This window comes from Poromitra crassiceps (genome assembly GCF_964638095.1).
Source record: "Poromitra crassiceps genome assembly, chromosome: 5".
In the NCBI taxonomy this organism is placed as follows: Eukaryota; Metazoa; Chordata; class Actinopteri; order Beryciformes; family Melamphaidae; genus Poromitra; species Poromitra crassiceps.
The window spans coordinates 37,465,114-37,485,529 of NC_139642.1; the positions used below are offsets into that span (position 1 = coordinate 37,465,114).

General features: G+C 43.5%; 1 protein-coding gene across 2 annotated transcripts in view; it reads right to left on the reverse strand.

Moving 5' to 3' along the window:
- hif1al (hypoxia inducible factor 1 subunit alpha, like) overlaps positions 1-14,243 on the reverse strand; it is a 38,017-nt gene extending 23,774 nt beyond the window's left edge. For both annotated transcript variants that reach the window (XM_083637077.1, XM_083637076.1), the window contains exon 1: positions 14,150-14,243. In XM_083637077.1, coding sequence (XP_083493203.1) covers positions 14,150-14,184 — 35 coding nt within the window. In that variant the 5' untranslated portion in view covers positions 14,185-14,243. The remainder of the gene's footprint in view (positions 1-14,149) is intronic.
- Between the last annotated feature and the right edge of the window lie 6,173 nt (positions 14,244-20,416).

Below are 20,416 nucleotides of genomic sequence, written 5' to 3' on the forward strand. Positions count from 1 at the left end.
TTATATGCTATTGAAAACGGTTTCAACAGACATATAGCTCTCTCTCTCTCACACATTCAAAATGCCTAATGTTTGCATGCATGTAATGTGGGACTTTTGAGGCCATTTACACCTGGCAGTAACATGCGTTTTCTGTGATCAGTTTGCAATCGCATAGTGCTTGACCACTCTAAAGTACAGGTGTAAACGCCTCCAAGACACATTGAGGATGGATTGCGTTGTGAACAGCCAAACCACACACACACACACACACGCACGCACGCACGCACGCACGCACGCACGCACGCACGCACGCACGCACGCACGCACGCACGCACACACACACACACACAGGTGTTTGAGAAATCATTAACTCAAGGTAGTTTTTTTTTATATCACGTGTATGACCTTCTACCTGTCTGGAACAACATGTAACATTCAGTCAGCATGTGACAGAGAGTATAGCGAGACGAGCCTCACACAGCACAGCAGCAGAGATGCTCTTCACCCTCTGATCTCACTCTTATCTGTTTATATAGGTTCACATGCAGCTCTTCTTACAGTAAAGAGCTTTGCTTTGTTTCTCACTGCTGCTGGCCCGGGACATTAATTATTTACAGACCAAAAGAGTTTCCTTCCATTCCACCAAGTGAGATCTACAATTACAAAATACAAACACAAACGTAAAGTGCTGTTTCTGCACTGCAAAAATACATATGTAGTACAGAGCCCGGGAGTGGCCATTTTGAGAGAGAAAAGTAAGTTATATCGAGTCCACGATTTACTGTAAGGTGCACACGTTTTAGTCCCTTCATGCACACAAGATACAGTTTTATCCCTCAATGTTGTTTCCTAAACTGTGCAGTTTAGGGGGAAAAGCAACTTAAAAGGCATTTCTTAGGTATTAGAGACAGGCCTAAGTAAGGATTTGGTATGTAATATCCATTGTCAGTTTACACTGAATAGGTGTTATCTCCCTCCCCCAAATATTGCAACATATTTAAGGCCATGTACAATCAGGTGGCTGCAACACACGGGACAGTATTTAAACTATTTTATATGGAGAGCATGATATCTATTTTTTTCAATATTTTCTTTTTCTTTTAGAACACAAAGAACAAACTGAGACACAGGAAACAAAAACAAAAACAAAAAAGGCATATATATATATTATATTACAACATGCTGCTACCAGTCGCATGAGGTGCTTATGTACTTGTAATAGATGTTGTGCATGAGATCCCACGCAAGGGGTCCTTAAGAAATCAGCTGAGTCACCCGTCACCCTCAACCTCATCAAAGTAGGCCAGAAACGGATCCCAGATAGTTGAAAATGTTTTGCGAGAGTTGGTCCTAAAAGTAGATCTCATTTTAACCAAATCGAGGGAACGAATCACATATCACGCGCTCGTTACAGTAAATCGTGGCTACAACATAAATTATTTTTCTCCCGATGGCCACTCCCGAACTCCGTAACATAGCATTTTGGAAATGAGCTCGTCACTGGTTTCTCCTTGACATGAGTTGTTGTTGTGAATGGATCTGTGGACTGATGCTAACCAGACATCACTTCAGTTGGAGCTGCTGTGGATCTTTCTCCTCCTACTGATTCCCACAAAGAAGAAAGCCACAAAGCATCATGGGAAACGGGCCAAATGTGAGCAGAGATTATGCAATCTTCAGCTGCGAGTGCCAAGCTTCATCCAGGAGGCCTGCCTCACTGCTGCTAGACTAAACAAACAAATACACACACACACACACACACACTAGTGAATGAGGAGTTGTGCTACACCTCCTCATATCTCTTTCATCTGTATGTGTGTGTGTGTGTGTGTGTGTGTGTGTGTGTGTGTGTGTGTGTGTGTGTGTATGAGGCTTCACTGCAGGGCAGAGAGCGTGGCTGCTGATCATATCCTCTCTGCTGTGGTATGAGGCTTCACTCTCTGCCCTGCAGTGAAGCCTCATAAGACAGCAGAGAGGTACATGATCAGCAGACTCACTCTCTGCCCTGCAGTGAAGCCTCATACTAACACAGCAGAGAGGTACATGATCAGCAGACTCACTCTCTGCCCTGCAGTGAAGCCTCATACTAACACAGCAGAGAGGTAGATGATCAGCAGACTCACTCTCTGCCCTGCAGTGAAGCCTCATACTAACACAGCAGAGAGGATATGATCTTACTATAAGCTCAGAGCATAAGCCCCAATAACACCTGCATGTCAGCTGTCATGATGTTATTAATGTGGTATGATAATGTGATGCAGGCGATGAGAGATCTTCTCACCATGTCTGTCACTCTGTGGTCTTCTACTCAACCATCTGCATGGAGGTGGAACATACTGTATTATATTTATGATTTATATTGTATGTATGTATCTGCACTTATTGATTTAATCATCCATTCTTTCTTTCTTTCTTTCTTTGACAAAGGTATTGGTCATGGTTTGGATCCTGGGGGGGTGGTGCACCTGAAATAACACTCACATTTTGATTGAATTTGTTTAAAGAAAATGCCGTTCAACAGCAATTGATAGTTATTTTGAATATGAGGAACATAAACTACAAAAAGTATAGGTCATATTTTGCATTAAATACAGAGTAGGCCTACCTGTTGTGGAACATTCTGGTGCTTCATACTGTAGGCGTGTTATAAGGCGTGGATGTGTCAACGTGTATGTAGTGTATGCCATATGATCTTTTGACATACAGGCACGTGTAAACAAAGCCACATAGAAACTGCAGTAGTGCATTACACATACTGTATAAGAAGGTCCAGTGACTTCTGATGTTCACATTCTCCACATGCCAATACGTCTGGCCACATGCAATGCATCATTATGCATGTATCTTTCCATGTGTCACGACTCACGTTGCCTATATCTTTAAGCTCACAGGCTCATTTCACTAAATAATGTGTGTGGGGCGTCCGGGTAGTGTAGCGGTAGATTCCCTGCCTACCAACACGAAGGTCGCAGGTTTGTATCCACGTGTTACCTCCGGCCTCCATCCATACAGGCACGATTGGCTGTACTTGAGGGTGGGAAGCCGGATTGGAGGTGTGTGTCCTGGTCGCTGCACTAGCGCCTCCTCTGGTCGGTCAGTGCGCCTGGTCGGGGTGGAAGGGAACTGGTGCGAATAGCGTGATCCTCCCATGTGCTACGTCCTACCGGTGAAGCTCCCCCTGTCAGGTGAAAAGAAGCGGCTGGCTACTGCGCATTTGTCGGAGGAAGCATGGTGCTAGTCTCGGCTCTCCCCAGATCGGCAGAGGGTGCAGCAGCCAATAGGGCAGCATGGGGATAAATTGGCCAAGTATAATTGGGGAGAAAATGGGGGAAAATCAGAAGAAAAAAAATTATAATAATGTGTGTGATTTAAATTACATTATACTATGGTCTGGGTGAATACTCGATTCTGATTGGCTGCAAGGTGTCCATTAATTTGTGATAATGTACACCTAGCTAAATGGTCTGTTCACTGTTCATATCAATGCGCCAGGATCACGACAGAGGCGTTTGAGCTCTATACCACCGTTAACTCTTAATATGGCACTTTTATAAGTTTAGTAAAAAAAAAATGTCGGTCAAAGTAACTATTTAGATTACCCCTGAGTGCTCAGTTTATTAAAATAACGGTTATTTAGAAATCTGATTTTCGTTCTGGTCAGCTGACAGAAGCCGAGCGCTCAGCTGTCAACTGTCAAACCCTCTGTTTACAACTTGCAGCAAGCAAGTGGACTTCGCGGAGGCAACCATCCTCAGCTTCGCCTCGGACGGTTGACGCCTCCACGTCGTCCAATAATTTTTGATAATGGACACCTCGTCGTGCATTAACCCTTACATACTACACAATGTACTATAATGTCCAGTATTACCGTTAAGTAGCCTACTTAACACTGCATCACTGCATACTGGACCCTATTGTAGGGTAACACTTTATTTGGACTAGAAATTGAGTGTTCCTTTCTAGCGTCTCTCGCCTCGCCCGCTGAACTGACAGCGCTCATTTCTACGGTGCCTCGTTGGTTTACCCAACGTGACGAGGTCTCGCCCACGTCACGGGTTCCCAGATGCAGCTCGGCCGCTGTGCAACCTGACCCGCGCAACAGCTATTGTGCGCCGCACCGGAAACTGCCGCCCAATTATATTAGTAAGCTAGATAGTTCGCCTACAGAGAGTCTACAGAGTATTTGTAGCATTTCAACAGCTTATTAGTTGACATTCAAGAATTCACAGATTATCTCTAGAGTATAATACCGTATGTCACAATTCATGAATTCTCGAGAAGACTCACTTTCATCTGTCTACTCTAATACAACTACAACACAATAAATCCATACTGTATGTTAAAGACAAAACCACAACGTGATTTAAGTGAGTTTAGCTGAGCGTTTGCTTCATTATGTGCCTATAAATACTCTCCCATAGTCACATTCAAATATATCACACATGACATGTGACTATAATAAGTCAATATGACTTTCGCTGTGACATTACATAGTGTAATTACAGTGCTGCTGTGTATTTTCCATGGCGTTGTGCTACATCACAGCATTCATTAGTCTATTTGCAGTTTGACAGCCTTTTGAGCGTGATCACATTACATCTGGAGGGATGTGTAGCTGAACACACACACGTACGCAGACCGCAATGCAAGATATGACCACCATTACACACACTCTCGCATGCCCAGACACATGCTGGCAGACACAAACGTGAAAACAAACCCACATACACACCCACACACACAGTAAACAGCCCTGCTGAATGATATGCCTCGCTGTGTGGTATGTCGATAGGACAACAGACTTCAAACGCCTGCTGTTCAGTAAGTAGCAGCCTAAACTTAAACTACCACATGGGATTAAATGGCTCCATCTGCCCTTTCAAATTGTAGCTTTGTCATATTGAGCTTTAAAGTCTTTCTCTCCCATATAGACCTTATGGGCCATTCCTTTTATATTGGGAACTAGGGATATCCCAGTTGAGTGACATCACACCCGAGTTCTGTGCGCTCCATTTAAACAGTCAGGAAACCAGCCAGGGTTAGCTCTAGCCTAGTCTCGCAGTGCCAGCCGTAGATGATATCTACATCGAGCACAACTCTTAAAAGTGGTTAATGCCCGCCCCCAAGACAAAAAAAAAGGATGCGTGACTGACATATGAATTGACCAACCACGGACCTTGTGGGCGGTGCATTTGGAATGTGTGCAACAGCTAAATAGACCCCGAGTAAAAACATCAACTTTATTCATTGAAATGGCTCAAACGCCCACCACGCCATGCCCATCAGCCAACCAGATTTCGCCTGCAGCATCTGCAAGGAGTGCAGGAAGTCTCTTGTGATTCAGAGACCTGTGATTCAGACCCTCCGTCACTGGAAGCTTGCTGACGTCGACGCTGGGTCTGAGCACGTGAGACTAGCTCTAGCCAGGCTAGCCATTGTTAGCAATAACAGTTGATAAATGGATTTTTAATTAATTAATGTTAACTTAGGTTCAGGAGCAGGGCCATGCCTCAACCACTTCTCTAACCACGCCTCTAACCACACCTCAATTACCTGGCAGGTTACAGCACACTGGGAAACTACAAGGAAGAACAAGCACAGCCCGGGTCTGTCCGGCTGTTGTTTACCAAGAGACACACATACAAAAATTATACAAACATTTATCATTTCACAGATTCCCCACTGAAAAACGTATCATAAACAAATGCATCTCAAGAATCTGGACGAATGCTTTCAAATTTTATGTTAATTTGGCCCAGCTAGCTACTATAGGGTGACCACATTTTCAAACCGGGACCCTTAAGTTCATGCACGTGGACATGTACTGTATGTGCTTATGCACACACAATAGAGACACTGCGGAGGGCACCATCATTCAGAAACCATGCCCCCAAAACGGGGGGAAACAAAAGCTCCCCCCCCCAATCGTGGCCTTCGCCTACTGTATGTCGCGTGCCAACACAGTCTCTTAGAAAATTGTATAATACCAACGATATGGACCAACGTTGCTATTTTACAATTTCGGCTCGAAAAATGTAAAATAGTAACGTTCTGAGTGGTTAGGGTGAGGATTAGAGTAGGGGGAGGGGTTAGAAACAGAAAATCTCCGTAAAACACGCCCAAACCACGCCCACCGCTGTAGACGCATACGTTCCCATTTTACAATTTCTTAGCCGACATCGTAAAATACCAACGTATGTCCACAAACGTTGCTATTTTACAATTTTTTTGGAGATCGGGTTGCGCGTGCATAGTCGCGTGTTGCACACAAAGATCATATATACGGAAGATGAACACTCCAACTTACTTCCTTGACAGCTAGATCCACATTTACAAGAAAATACAATACAAAAGTACAAATACAAGAAAACTTTAATTGGCGATTTCTTACATTTGTTGTCTGCGCAGCCCACCACACAACAGCTTTTAGCTATGTTTAATGGGCTACATGTACAACTCCACTACTTCCTGAAATTAGTACAGCTTCTTTATTTCCTGTCATCACTATTGGATGAACTGATTAATGTCAGGTGTGCTGCAGTCACAACAATGATCAGGCACACCTGATTAATCAGTTCATCCAATAGTGATGACAGGAAATAAAGAAGCTGTACTAATTTCAGGAAGTAAAGAAGTTGTGCATGTAGTCTATTCAAGGAAAATTATGTTGGTGTATGGGAGTGAATGGAGCGCTTTCACCCGTGACGGGCATGGCCTATTTCATGCAGTCACATGTTGCACACAAAGATCATATATACGGAAGATGAACACTCCAACTTACTTCCTTGACAGCTAGATTCACATTTTTCTTCTCGCTAATTCTCAATGGCTTCCTTGTTTTGCTCGGGAGTACAAAAAAAATTAATTTGCGATTTTTTTACATTGTTGTCTGCGCAGCCCACCACACAACAGCTTTTAGCTACCGGTATGTTTAATTCAAGGAAAATGACGCTGGTGTACAGAAGTGAATGGAGGAAGTGAATGGAGAGCTTTCCCCGGTGATGGGCGTGGCCTATTTCATGCAGTGTCTCTATATAGGTATTTTCACCAGCATGTGGGACAATTATTTCAGTGCTTAGCAAACCCAGTGACTGCACCTTTCAGCACCATGGACAGCACCTCAGCAAAAGAAAAATGTTTTGTCTCCAAAACATATTTCATTTGAAAACTGGACAGACCTTCTTTTCGGCGTGTCAGCTAATGGTACTCACTAGTGTATTAACAGATTTCTGACAATTTGGCAGTTTATGTTGAAAATAGTGAGATTTTAGTGTTTTACAGATATTTGTTTGGACTTGGGAAACCCATCTTGAAACCGTGACAATCCCAGAGTCAGACGAACCGGGATGTCTGGCCACCGTAAACTACCAGAATCTAGACTAGGGACTAGCTAGGTAATTCCCTGCTAAAAAAGAAAAAGAAAAAGTTGCAGTTCTTAAGATTACCAGCTAATTTGATTACTGTGTTGAAGTAACGTTAGTTTTATACAGAGATGGGAAGTAACTAAGTACAAATACTTTGTACTTAAGTAGAATTTTCAGGTATCTGCACTTTACTGAGTATTTATGTTTCTGAGAACTTTTTACTTTTACACCCTACATTTTACTTTTTTTTTTACATCTGTACTTTCTACTCCTTACAATTTCAGAACAGGCTGTAGGACTGTGCACGATCTGCACAATATGCGTGTGCGCGACTGCGCGTGTACACACACACACACACACATGCGCAGCACTAAGCAGCCGGTCTGCTGGGAGCAGCTTGGAGAACAGAGTGTCCCGGGTCGGAGCAGAGAACAGCCCTTTGACTATCACAACTTATTACTCAGTGTGTGTGTGTGTGTGTGTGTGTGTGTGTGTGTGTGTGTGTGTGTGTGTGTGTGTGTGTGTGTGTGTGTGTGTGTGCGTGCATGCGTGCGTGCGTGCGTGTGTGCGTGTGTTCTCCCCTGTTGGCCGGTCATGTTGTGCAGTTGACTGTAGCACCAAGTCTCTCTCACTGCTGAGAACAGCCAGTGGACCCAGAGAGTGCGAGAGGGGGAGAGAGAGACACACATACTTCCCACAGATTACAAACATCCAAAAAGACTTTGAAAACATGATGAACGAACAACATAAAACTTCCATATCTGCTGTAGTCTCTTAAAACAGACTGTCTCATCTACATCCGGCGAATGCAGCTATATACAGTCTGTACGTTACACCCCCAGAACATGCACAAGGAAGTTGGGAAAAAAACCTTCAGACTGGAAGGAAGTTCTACGGAATCCGACCAATCACGACACGCGAATGCGGCATATTGGATTCTGATTGGACTAATGAGCGGAAGACCCGCCTTTCTGCCGGCATATAGGATTCTGATTGGACTAATGAGCGGAAGACCCGCCTTTCTGCTTCCCATTCCGGTTGGTGCATGATTCTCCCCCACGAAGTACAGACGGTATGGCGGAAGCATTTGAAAATTGCGGAAGCCAACTCGTCTGTTCTAAGAGACTATAATAGAGAGCCGCAGGGATGACGTATTTTTGTAGGCTGAATGCGGAATAGTGCTGCACGATTTGGGGAAAAGGTGCGATTAGCGATTAGGGTGGACAATATTGCGATTGCGATTGTGATTGCGATATAATAAACAAGAGTTTTTTTTTTTTTTTTTTTTTTTTACCTTTATTTATACAGGGGGAGTCTCACTGAGAGCAATGCTCTCTTTTTCAGGAGTGCCCTGTTCACATTCACACACACATTCATACCTGGAAGCTGACCAGTACAACCACAGTCTGATCTGCTGGCCACTGATCAGCTCCACTGGAGCAGTTGGGGTTAAGGCCTTGCTCAAGGGCACCTCAGTGGTGGTAATGAGGGAGGGGCAAGCGCTGCCTTTTCACTTTCCCCACCCAGATTTATCCTGCCGGTCCCGGGGATTGAAGCTCGCTTCTCTAACCGTTGGGCCACCACTGCCACTAGGTATCTAGGGATGTGCCGGCATGAGTTTTTGACAGTATGATAACCTTGGACAAAAATACCACGGTTTCACATATCACAGACTAAAATACATGAAATATGTTACAATTTAAAATATATTAAAACTAAAAAAATAAAACAATTTGAAATTAAATTATCTTTACAAAAAAATAAAACATTTTGAGACATTTGCCTGTCCCAAACATGTAAAAAAGAAACACCAGTCAAATAGAAACTGCACTGTGTTACAGCACATAGAAGATGGCTCAGCAAAGTTGCAAAGTTAGTTACATGTCTGTCCAGCAATACTAATGAATGATACACCCCGTTTATTTATTTTGTAGCGACAGATGGCCTTAAACGCCACACTCACGTGACGCTTCTTGAGAGAGAGAGGTGAGAACGTGCATCTGCAGACTTTTAACGAGGGGACCATGAAGGCGTCATGTGACAGGCTAGTTAGCTAGCCTGGAGGTGATGCTGCCAGTGCTGGCAGCTGCGACAGTGTTTTGCTATCAACCTTGTTAATCTCGTTATATTCTTCATCACAGCGGGTCATCCCCACTGTGTACTTAATCGCGCACTAGTTCTGCATAAGCACCTGCAGCTCTCTCCTTATTTTACTGACGTTCTCACTGATCACACGGCTGTTTACATGCGTTTCTGAACGAACGGCTAGCTAGTTATTAGCATAGCTTGCTGTTAGCGATCATGGATGTTCTCTCTCGCCCTCTCTGTAGATAATATGTACCTTGCTGCACATAACATTACTTATTTGCGGGAGTGCATGGGAGAAGTCTCCCGCTAGTATTGATGCCCAGTGTGATGGCTGAGAAACGTGTGTTTGCTGCGTCGCGTGTAACGTTAGTTTAAAGGAGGCTCTCACACACACACACACACACTCAAAAAGACGTGAAAAAAATAAAATAATCGCACACTTTTGCGGTTATGCAATCGCACGTGCTGACATCGCGATTGCGATTGCGATTCGATTAATCGTGCAGCACTAATGCGGAAGTCCCGAACTTCCTGGTTCAACACTGTTTCTGTCTATGGGATTTTTGAATGGGTTTTTGGCGCGATGCTTCAAATAAGGTCTCTGGGCAACGCAAGTTTAATCAAACGCGAACCAAGGTTCAGCGGGATAATCTTCACACATGAGGACCACTTTCATGAGTTTTGAAGCGTAAATGCGAGCCCTAGAGGTAAAAAGCTTGTGCTAAGCTAATCCAGAACTACACACTGTCGCATAGGCTTCCACGTCACGTCAGCACTCAACCTGGACTTTTGTTGATGTGTGCACTGATTACCTCGGGCTGAACGGGGCTGAACCAGGTGAGGGAAAGAGAATTTCCGTGTTCGTCCTTTGAGTGATGACGTTATTGACGTATATATCCCCATCGACTCAACAGTGTAGTCCCATTTAGCCGTTTGCTAGCTAGCCGCCCTTTTAACGGCACATAAAAGCTTCAAAACTCATAAAAGTGGTCTTCATGTGTGAAGATGATGTTACTACCATCTGGTTCGCGTTTGATTAAGCCAGCGTTGCCCAGAGAGCTTATTAGAAGCATCGCGCCAAAAACCCATTCAAAACTCCCATAGGCGAAAACTGTGTTGAACCAGGGCTGTTAGCATCGATGATTTCCGGACTCGTTACTGCGGCTCTCTATGCTGGGGGAAGTACAGCAATGTGCAAACACAGCAGCACGATTTGTGAACTGTTGCTATTCTCCTATATCTTTAACTGTAGTGTACGCACATGTTTGCTTTTGTTTTCATTTTACACTTGCTTTGGCAATGTATACGTATGTTTCTCATGCCAATAAAGCCCCTTTGAATTGAATTGAGAGGGACAGAGAGAGAGAGAGATCAAGAATAAGAGAGATCAAGAGTAAGGAGGGCCACACACATACACACACACACACACACACGTCTCTCCTCTCTGTCGGCATGGTGATAATAAGACAGTGTAGCAGATTTAGCTGTGGTTGGAACACGGTGTGAAGCTGTGTGTGTTATGTCATGCTGCAGCTGCTACATGCTGCACTTCAACATCAATACAGCTAATGAGCTGTGATCCCGGCCTTGGTACAATAAACACAAACTGTAGAGATATGCTCTGCCTCACAGCAGTGCTAATAATGCCAGTGTTTCTCAAAATACAGACCGCATTTCCCATAAGCCCCGCTGCTTCCTGTTGCAAAGAGTTTATTGCAACTTGACCTTTCCTGAGGTGGATCAAAATGTTGGAAGTGATTCATCATTTCCTCCATTGAGGGGTACAATAACTCCGACCCGACACATGTGGCAAGGCATCCAGGCCATTACAGATTACAAACCCTCACCAACCAGCGATGCCTCCCTCCCTGATGAGTTTAACCACTTGTATGCTGGCTGTGACAGGGACAACCAGGAGGCAGTCATCAAGACTGTGCTCCCTGCTGCTTTAAAGCACGTGAGGCAGCTGACCCTGATGGCATCCCCGGACACGTGCACAGGGCTTGTGCTGGGCAGCTGACCCTGAAGGCATCTCCAGACACGTGCCCAGGGCCTGTGCTGGGCAGCTGACCCTGAAGGCATCTCCAGACACGTGCACAGGGCTTGTGCTGGGCAGCTGACCCTGAAGGCATCTCCAGACACGTGGCCAGGGCCTGTGCTGGGCAGCTGACCCTGAAGGCATCCCCAGACACGTGCTCAGGGCCTGTGCTGGGCAGCTGACCCTGAAGGCATCCCCGGACACGTGCTCAGGGCCTGTGCTGGGCAGCTGACCCTGAAGGCATCCCCGGACACGTGCTTAGGGCCTGTGCTGGCTGGGTAGCTGATCCTGATGGCATCCCCGGCCGGCCCGGACGTGTGCCCAGGGTAGGGCCATATGATTTCCGCAAAACAGAAAAAATGGACGGAATCATGGAATTTGGTAATAAAACTCTCTGGCCAAAGCAGCTCTCCCGACGTGCTTCAAATCTACCTCCGTCGTGCGATTTCAAAACACTCGTCTGCAGCGAGCCTTAACGACTTCTGCCCTGTTGCTCTCACCCAAATCATCATGAAGTGCTCCTGGATCTCATGAAGTGCTCCTGCCTCCTGGATCTCAAAAATAGGAATGCACGATATATTGGCAATCATATCGGTATCGACCGATGCTAGTGATTTTTTAACATATCGGCATCGGTCCGATGTTGCAATGTTAATATCGGTTATTGGTATCAGCCAAAATTTTCACATTGAGAGGAAACAATGCAGTAAATCTATGATTTATGGACTTTTCCAAATGTTTAGGGAAAAAAGAACCACGTTATTTTTTCAAATTCAGAGATTTTGTACAGTATGTACAAAATCTGATTATAAAAGATCATATCGACATCTGTAAATATCGGTTATCGGCCATAACAGCAATGTTAATATCGGTGATCAGTATAGTGCATCCGTACTCAAAACCTGCCTACCACCCACACTGCATCCTCTCCAAGTTGCCTACCGCCAGAACAGATGTACAAAGGATGCCATCTCCACAGCGTTTCACTCCACCCTCTCCCACCTGGACAACACCACCTGTGGGAATTCTGTTCATTGATTTCAGCTCAGCTTCAACACCATCCCCTCCAAACTGATCGGCAAACTCGGTGACCTTGGCATCAACACCTCCCGCTCCCTCTGCAACTAGATACTGGACTTGCAAACCAATGTGACCTCAGCGTATTAGATTAGCGGCCATTGGTTCTCAATGTGGGTGGGGTCCAGGGACCACCAGGGGTCCTTGAGGGGGTTCCAGGGTGGTCCCCAGCAAAATTTAAATTCATTAAATTGTTGAACTTTAACATTATTTTGTTTATGAGAAGTGAACACAATTAGAGAACGTAGAAGAATGACTGTTTTGATCGAGGTTTCTCTGTTATCTGCAGATAAACGATCACTGATGTTTCAACACCTCAGTGTCTTCTTCAGAGTCTCTGAACTCTGACTCTGAAGAAGACACTGATGTGTGGAAACATCAGTGATTGTTTATCTGCACCTAATAAAGACCTTTTAATATGACCCATGTGCTCCAGCACCCTCCTCTTTGATGCTGCTGTATTCCTGACCTGTGAGCAACGGTCCATCTTCTTAAATGGTTTAATGCATGAACTCTCTCAAGTTTCTCTGTTATCTCTCTAGCTACAGTATAGATAGTTATGGGAAGTCTGCTATCTAGGAATGCAGTGATATATCTGCTGACTGAAATCGGGTAGGGTTCGCCAATTCCAGTGGCCGATATTTATCAGTTGGGTCACGCCATTTCTGCCTGGCTACTGTGGCATCCACTAGCCACAGACAACAGGTTCAAATGACATTAAGGCATGCATTACCAGTTACCACTAACTCCATGAAACCTAAATCCAAGAAACGTTTTGACCTTTTGACCTGTCTTTCAAAAACAACAGCAACAGCAGCAACAACAACAACACTGCAACTGCAACTGCATCCTCTAAGTCTTTGCCGTTTTAAGTGAAGCTCATCACGTCATCAGACATTAAGAGCAACAATATTCAATAGTTCTACTTTTAATATGACATCTATTTCCCCTCAAATGATATAAAAGCATAGACCAGCCTATGTGCTATGAAGGTTGTACCACAGTGTAAAGACTCGTCCAGTTGTCTGTAGTGCGACATGATACAGGCCAGAAAACAGCTAAATAAGAGCTGAAATGAAGCCTTTTGTCAATCCATCTGAGTGGAGTAGCCTATTTTACGCAGCAGAGTCCATAAAGAAATATGGCAGGAATACAGGAGATTAATATGCCTACCATAAAGTATAGGTTGTTCCTTCACTAGAAACTCACTATTGACGACCACAAATATACTGTAAATCCATAGTAGCTTATTATAGGAATACCACTAGACTACCACATATCAGACATACCACACACCAGCCTATAGGTTTCCAAAGAGACATTATGTTTCTGCTGCTAGCCTATAAGACAGCATTTGATCAAACCATAAAATACAAATATCTAATGTACAATAATAAATAAATAATAATAAGGGTCGAGAATATAACGTTAGAGACGAGTCGGAATTTTACTGGACAGTCGAACTAATAATCATATTAGCCAGTCTGGGTGTCATGGCACGTTGGAAGTGTGGGAAAGTTGCAGCAGGCAGACAATACGGCTGTCTGGATAGTAGAAACGCAGTGGAGTGGAGCAGGCGGTTTCCTCAGTAGAATCTTACCGTTTGACGCCGACGGGCTCGTGCTTCTCCTCCATGTCCAAACCGTCTGCGGAGGTTTGTTCTGCTTTTATTATTATTGTTTATTCTGCATGCTGCGACTGGAGAAGTGATCAGAGAGCAGAGAATATCTGGTAAACACGCCCCACGTCACTTCGGCACCCCTCGTGTTTTTTCGGCTGAAGGGTCAAATTTCTCCTTCTACGGTTTAAAAAGGTTTAAGAACCTGACACTCTGCTGCCCTCTCCCGGCCTGAGAGCGAGGGGGAGGGGGGGGGGGGGGGAGAGATTATTTATTAATATTAGGCTATATTTGTTATAAGTAAGTGATGTCACTATTGTTTTGTTTAATTATTACACTTGTGATGTTTCTGTTTCCATCTCTCAGCTGGAAAACTTAATTGAGCTGCTTCTCTGCATGAAATAAACATACAAAGTTATCAAAAGCTCCCCTAAAACTTAGTTTAGAAGAACCCAGGGTTGAACTAAACTTGAGCGAGTCAATATTGTGCCGCACTTCAACAATTTATCATTGCTGTCAGAAAATATTTAATGTTCAGTGTTTCCCTCAGAATTTGCTTCGTCAGGATGGAAAATCTTCTGAAACAACATTTAGAGCATCTTAACAAAAATGATAGGGAACACGAAGAATTCATTCATAACAAAAATCTTCGAACAATTAAACTAATAAAATGTACTGTTATGTTCAGGTTTTGTAGACTTTTTTTTTCTGTTTCTGTTTCTGTTTTTCTGTAGCTGTGGTCATATCAACATGGCAGATTATATGCCCGGCTGATATCGGATATATCTGATTGATAGTACAATACTCCCATTGAATTACACTGGACACACTGATCAAACTTCTTCTCTACATTGAACAGAAAAACATTGTCATCAGGCAGGTGAGGTCACTGACTCAAAAAGAGAGAACATACTGTAGGACTTGGGTTTAAAGTTTTAATAACAGATCTCCATATACAAACTGGATACAGTGATGTCATTCTGCCGTTAACTTCCACCGGAGCAGGCGTGAAGTGTGTGAGAGCGTGTGTGTGATCCTGTGTTTGTGTGTGCAATGTGCATGTGTGATTGTGATAATGCACAATGCATATTTTACAAAATAATAATAATAATAACAAAAACAACTTTACATACTTTGTTTCAACTGTCGTAAAACTGTAAAAAAAAAAATCAACAACAGATGGAATGCTATTTGTTCCCTTGGTATTTATCAGTCAGTTGTTTCTGTTCTCTGTGCAGAACAACAGACTGGAACCACAGGTAGTGGAAGTTTTCAGTGCTGCAGCATCAGAACTGGCTTTTGAGTGTTGTTGCTTCATGTCTTAATTCTCTTCGACAAAACTAGAGGCGTGACTCTAGTCCCAAGTCACGGCCCCACTACGGGCCGGCACTGCATTCATCTAAACATTAACACACTGTGCCACATTCACTTGCTTATTCTCCTTCATCTGTCTCTGTCAGGCCTGGAAGCTGATCACTAGTAGAAAATAATGCAGTGTTTTGTCCAAAGTGAAATATCCACCATTTTCTTCTCTCACAACATGAATGAAAGCACAATAATAAAACAAATCGAGGTCGTTTTTAAAAGGGTATTAAGGAACTTAAGTCCTTCGCTTACAGACTAACACTTTCAACAGGCTGGATCTAAGTAACTTAAAGGAACACTCTGCCCATTTTCAACCAGCTTTGTATCATTAGAACATCAGTAGTATATCAGAAAACTGTAAACTGTTTTGAAGTCTGTCATTTAATTTGACAGTTATTGAGTGTTATGTGGACCAGTGACATCACTGGTCCACACTAACTCAAATTAATAACTCATTAACTCAAATCAACTCTCAATAACTGTCAAACTACCGTAGATGAATTATGAATAGTTTGACAGTTATTGAGAGTTGATTTGAGTTAATGAGTTGAGTTAGTGTGGACCAGTGATGTCACTGTCACAACTGTCAAATTAAATGACAGACTTCAAAACCGTTTACAGTTTTCTGATATACTACTGATGTTCTAATGATACAAAGCTAGTTGAAAATGGGCGGAGTGTTCCTTTAAGTCCTTAGCTGACAGACTAATAACACTTTCAACAGGCTGGATCTTGTATATTTTCGAGATAATGAGTCATTAAATGCAATTTGATTTGTTTCCCCCAGAGTGGATAAACAGTGTTTCGGGAAATCAAATCTGAAGGTTAATTTCATGAAGGATTACAGTTAATAAAATCAATAAACTGAGCAGAAGAATTGTAGGACATTTTCAATGTTTCTGATAAGCTGTCAAGTTGATAATTAATCAAGTCCATATGCTACGGGTTGAGCTAATCTAGCCGACTGAGCGATCCTAGTCTCAACACCAGACCAGACCCATGCGAGTTCTTACGCTGATACACTGTTACTGCACGCTGCAGATCTCTCTCTGGGTCTGGGACACTGCTCGCTCCAAACTGGTTTTGGAATCCTGGCCAGTGATTGGTGGTTTCGGAATCCCGAACACACCAATCAGTAATGACTTTTAGCGATCAGCCAACACAACCTGACTTGTTGACTTTTGAAAATGAACCACTCTCTCTTTGGTGCTACAACCTGTCAGTCATTCAATTGTTCCCGACCTCAAAACACCAGCTGTGGCTGCAAAGTGGCACAGACTAATTTATGTACCGTAGTATGTGGAGTGCAGTGATTCAACGTTATATTTGAGTCTGGGGAGAGACTACAGAGATCCTGCTTACCACCTTATATTCTGTTCTGATGTTTTGGATAAGACCAACCCCTAGCAGCAGTCCTGGGCTTGGTTCCCAGAAGCCTTTTGGCAGCAGCTATACCTCTGCTCCGTTATAATACCTCGCTCTCCTCATCGGCCCATTCTAACCTCTAAGCCTCCTGTCTGGAAACCATCCATCTCAACTAACATCAGTCTCCAAAATGTGCTTCATGACCGTGGGCATGACTCTGCAAGACTTGATGTGACTTTGCAAGGCTTGAAAGTTCTTTGAGGAGAACACATACTCGATGAAAGGGTTTGTCTGAAGGAAAAAGAGCGATTTAGATTTATTTTGGGGTAGTTTGGTATGTTGCTTTTGTGGTGTGCTGCATGCAAGCTTCCACCTGGGGACCCAGGGGCCATCGAATCTCACTGACTGACTGCTTCACATCTACAGTCGCACTTGTTCGATTCTGTCTCTTCAGCAGCCGCGGAGGAACGGGTCGTTCATTTTAACAGTGATTGGATGAACTTGCGATTGCTCGACTCACACATTTCATTTGTTGCCCCACCAAGAAAACAGCATCCAAGGAATATTACAGCCAATAATGAAAATGCATCTCCTCACCTCCAATGTCAGTGGGAACTCTATTGGTAGAATCACCAAACACAGTTTCACTGTAGTTCCATCTCAGCCTTCACCATAACTATTGAAGTTAACAGTTTACAGCTCCAAAAAAGTATTAAATGTCCATCAAATTGCTCCAAACTGCTCATACAGCATAACCCAAATGTTTTGTAGCCAACTATTTAGTAGATAATGACAGCATTTTCATTTTTGGGTGAACTTATCCTTTAATTTCAATAGCATGTGAGAAGGCTGAGGTGAAACTAGGTGGGTCTAGCTCACTGTGTGTTTGATCATCCTACCAACTTTAATGAATAGAGTTTGGCCTGACACGTGGGTGAGGAGACAATGAGCCGACTTTTAATTTCAGGGTGAACTGAAAGTTTATCTTCCTACGACTGACATTGTGATGAAGCACCAATTTGTAGCCTTAAACGCCAAGATAGTTTGTAGGAAACCCGGGGCCGCTGCACTCGCCGAGGATGCACATGCTGTTGCTATGACAACAAAAGAGCTCACACGAGCTGCGGTAGCACCGGCTCGCATGCCGCAAGACCGCCGTTTGGTTTGTTCATCGGTACAAGGGCACAACCTTGGCTCCCACACTGGAAGGTGCTCTGCTATTTATAGTTTAGCAGCGATATCGTCAGACAGGTCAATCTGTAACACACACACACTGGTCGGTACTCGGCACAAAATAAACAAAACTAGTGCCATGTAAGAATCCACAGTATCAGACATTGATGTCAGTTTATGTCAGTTAAATCAGAGTCAGTAGCTTGTGGCAGGGCTGACAACAACTAGAGCTGTGTAAAAAGAGAAGAAATCAAAGAGCATAACGGGAACATGACAGATCTTGTTCAGAGACACCTTAGCAGCCTTTTCTCTTTCTCTGGTTTACTACTGGACAGAATTGGTTGATGATTACCAAGGCGGTCTATACATTTCATTTCCATTCAGTCAAGCCAAGGGAACAACAAACCCCACTTTCCACAGGTTTCCATCCGAGCCGTACACCTTTTCAGATTCATTGGTAGGACTGGCTGTTACAATCTGACAAACTTTATCAGGAAGAAAAAGAGAAGGGCGGGGTTCCTCGTGTTGCCCGGCAGCTCAAGATGGGCTGTGGATTTATTGAATGTGCAAATTCTTGCAAGAGGCAATTCAGGTGCAACAGGAATGGAGTCCAAAATACAATATATATGATTAGGACTGAAACTAACGGTTATTTTGATTATCGATTAATCTATTATTTTCTTGATTAATCGATTAGTTATTTGGTCTATAAAACGAAAATGGTGAAAAATGTCAATCAGTGTTTCCCAAAGCCCAAGATGATGTCCTTAAATGTCTTGTTTCATCCACAACTTAAAGATATTTAATTTGAGTAAAGAAACCAGAAAACATTCACATTCAAGAAGCTGCAATCAGAGAATTTTCACTTTTTTTTACCCAAACCGATTAATCAATTATCAAAATAGTTTGTGATTAACTTAATAGGTGACAACTAATTGATTAATCGTTGCAGCTCTATGTGATGCTACAGCAGAGGCGAGTGTGTGTGTGTGTGTGTGTTGTGTGTGTGTGTGTGTGTGTGTGTGTGTGTGTGTGTGTGTGTGTATGCGTGTGCGTGTGTATGTGTGCGTGCGTGCGTGTGTGCGTGTGTGTCTGTGAGCCGTTTCACTTCTGAATGTGCAAGTGTGTGTTTGTGAGCAGATATTAAGACGCTGTTTGTTTCACGCATAATTTTCAAGAGAATTAGTATAATTCTGACCTCTAACTGGACAGTCAGCTGAAATGTACAGCCAGCAGCCAGCTGTGGTTTTGAAGCTCGCTCTCTGCGCTCGCCCGAGCCAGTCCGTCCGTCTCAGGGACGTTTTTCGACAAACCAGGAAACTCTATCACACAAAATAAAAACACATTGACATCTTCAAGTTCCCTAAAACAGCAGACATTCATTCTTTTAACTGTGGTCACTATGTACAATAGAAGGATCTTCATATATTAATATTCTTCATCTTTCTTTCTGTTTCCTTGTTCCCTCGCTGTCAAGTCATTATTTCCATACACTTTTTGTCCTTTTTGTATTTATAGAGTATTTTCAGTATTTACAGTATAAATTACTACACAGTCTTGTGATAAAATAAATAACTTAAATACAATGGCCGTGGCTTTTGCAGTGTCGTTTGCATGGGGGGCAGGGAGAGAGGGAGGGAGGGGTCGGAAGAAGAAGACCTCTGGCCTTGCATTGGCTCCTGGCTGCTTCTCGTTTGTTCGATGCAGTCTTTCTATGGAGAAACACTGAGGTGGACAGGAGTTTGTTCGATGCAGTCTTTCTATGGAGAAACACTGAGGTGGACAGGAGTTTGTTCGATGCAGTCTTTCTATGGAGAAACACTGAGGTGGACAGGAGTTTGTTAGATGCAGTCTTTCTATGGAGAAACACTGAGGTGGACAGGAGTTTGTTCGGTGCAGTCTTTCTATGGAGAAACACTGAGGTGGACAGGAGTTTGTTCGATGCAGTCTTTCTATGGAGAAACACTGAGGTGGACAGGAGTTTGTTAGATGCAGTCTTTCTATGGAGAAACACTGAGGTGGACAGGAGTTTGTTAGATGCAGTCTTTCTATGGAGAAACACTGAGGTGGACAGGAGTTTGTTCGAAGCAGTCTTTCTATGGAGAAACACTGAGGTGGACAGGAGTTTGTTAGATGCAGTCTTTCTATGGAGAAACACTGAGGTGGACAGGAGTTTGTTCGATGCAGTCTTTCTATGGAGAAACACTGAGGTGGACAGGAGTTTGTTCGGTGCAGTCTTTCTATGGAGAAACACTGAGGTGGACAGGAGTTTGTTCGGTGCAGTCTTTCTATGGAGAAACACTGAGGTGGACAGGAGTTTGTTCGATGCAGTCTTTCTATGGAGAA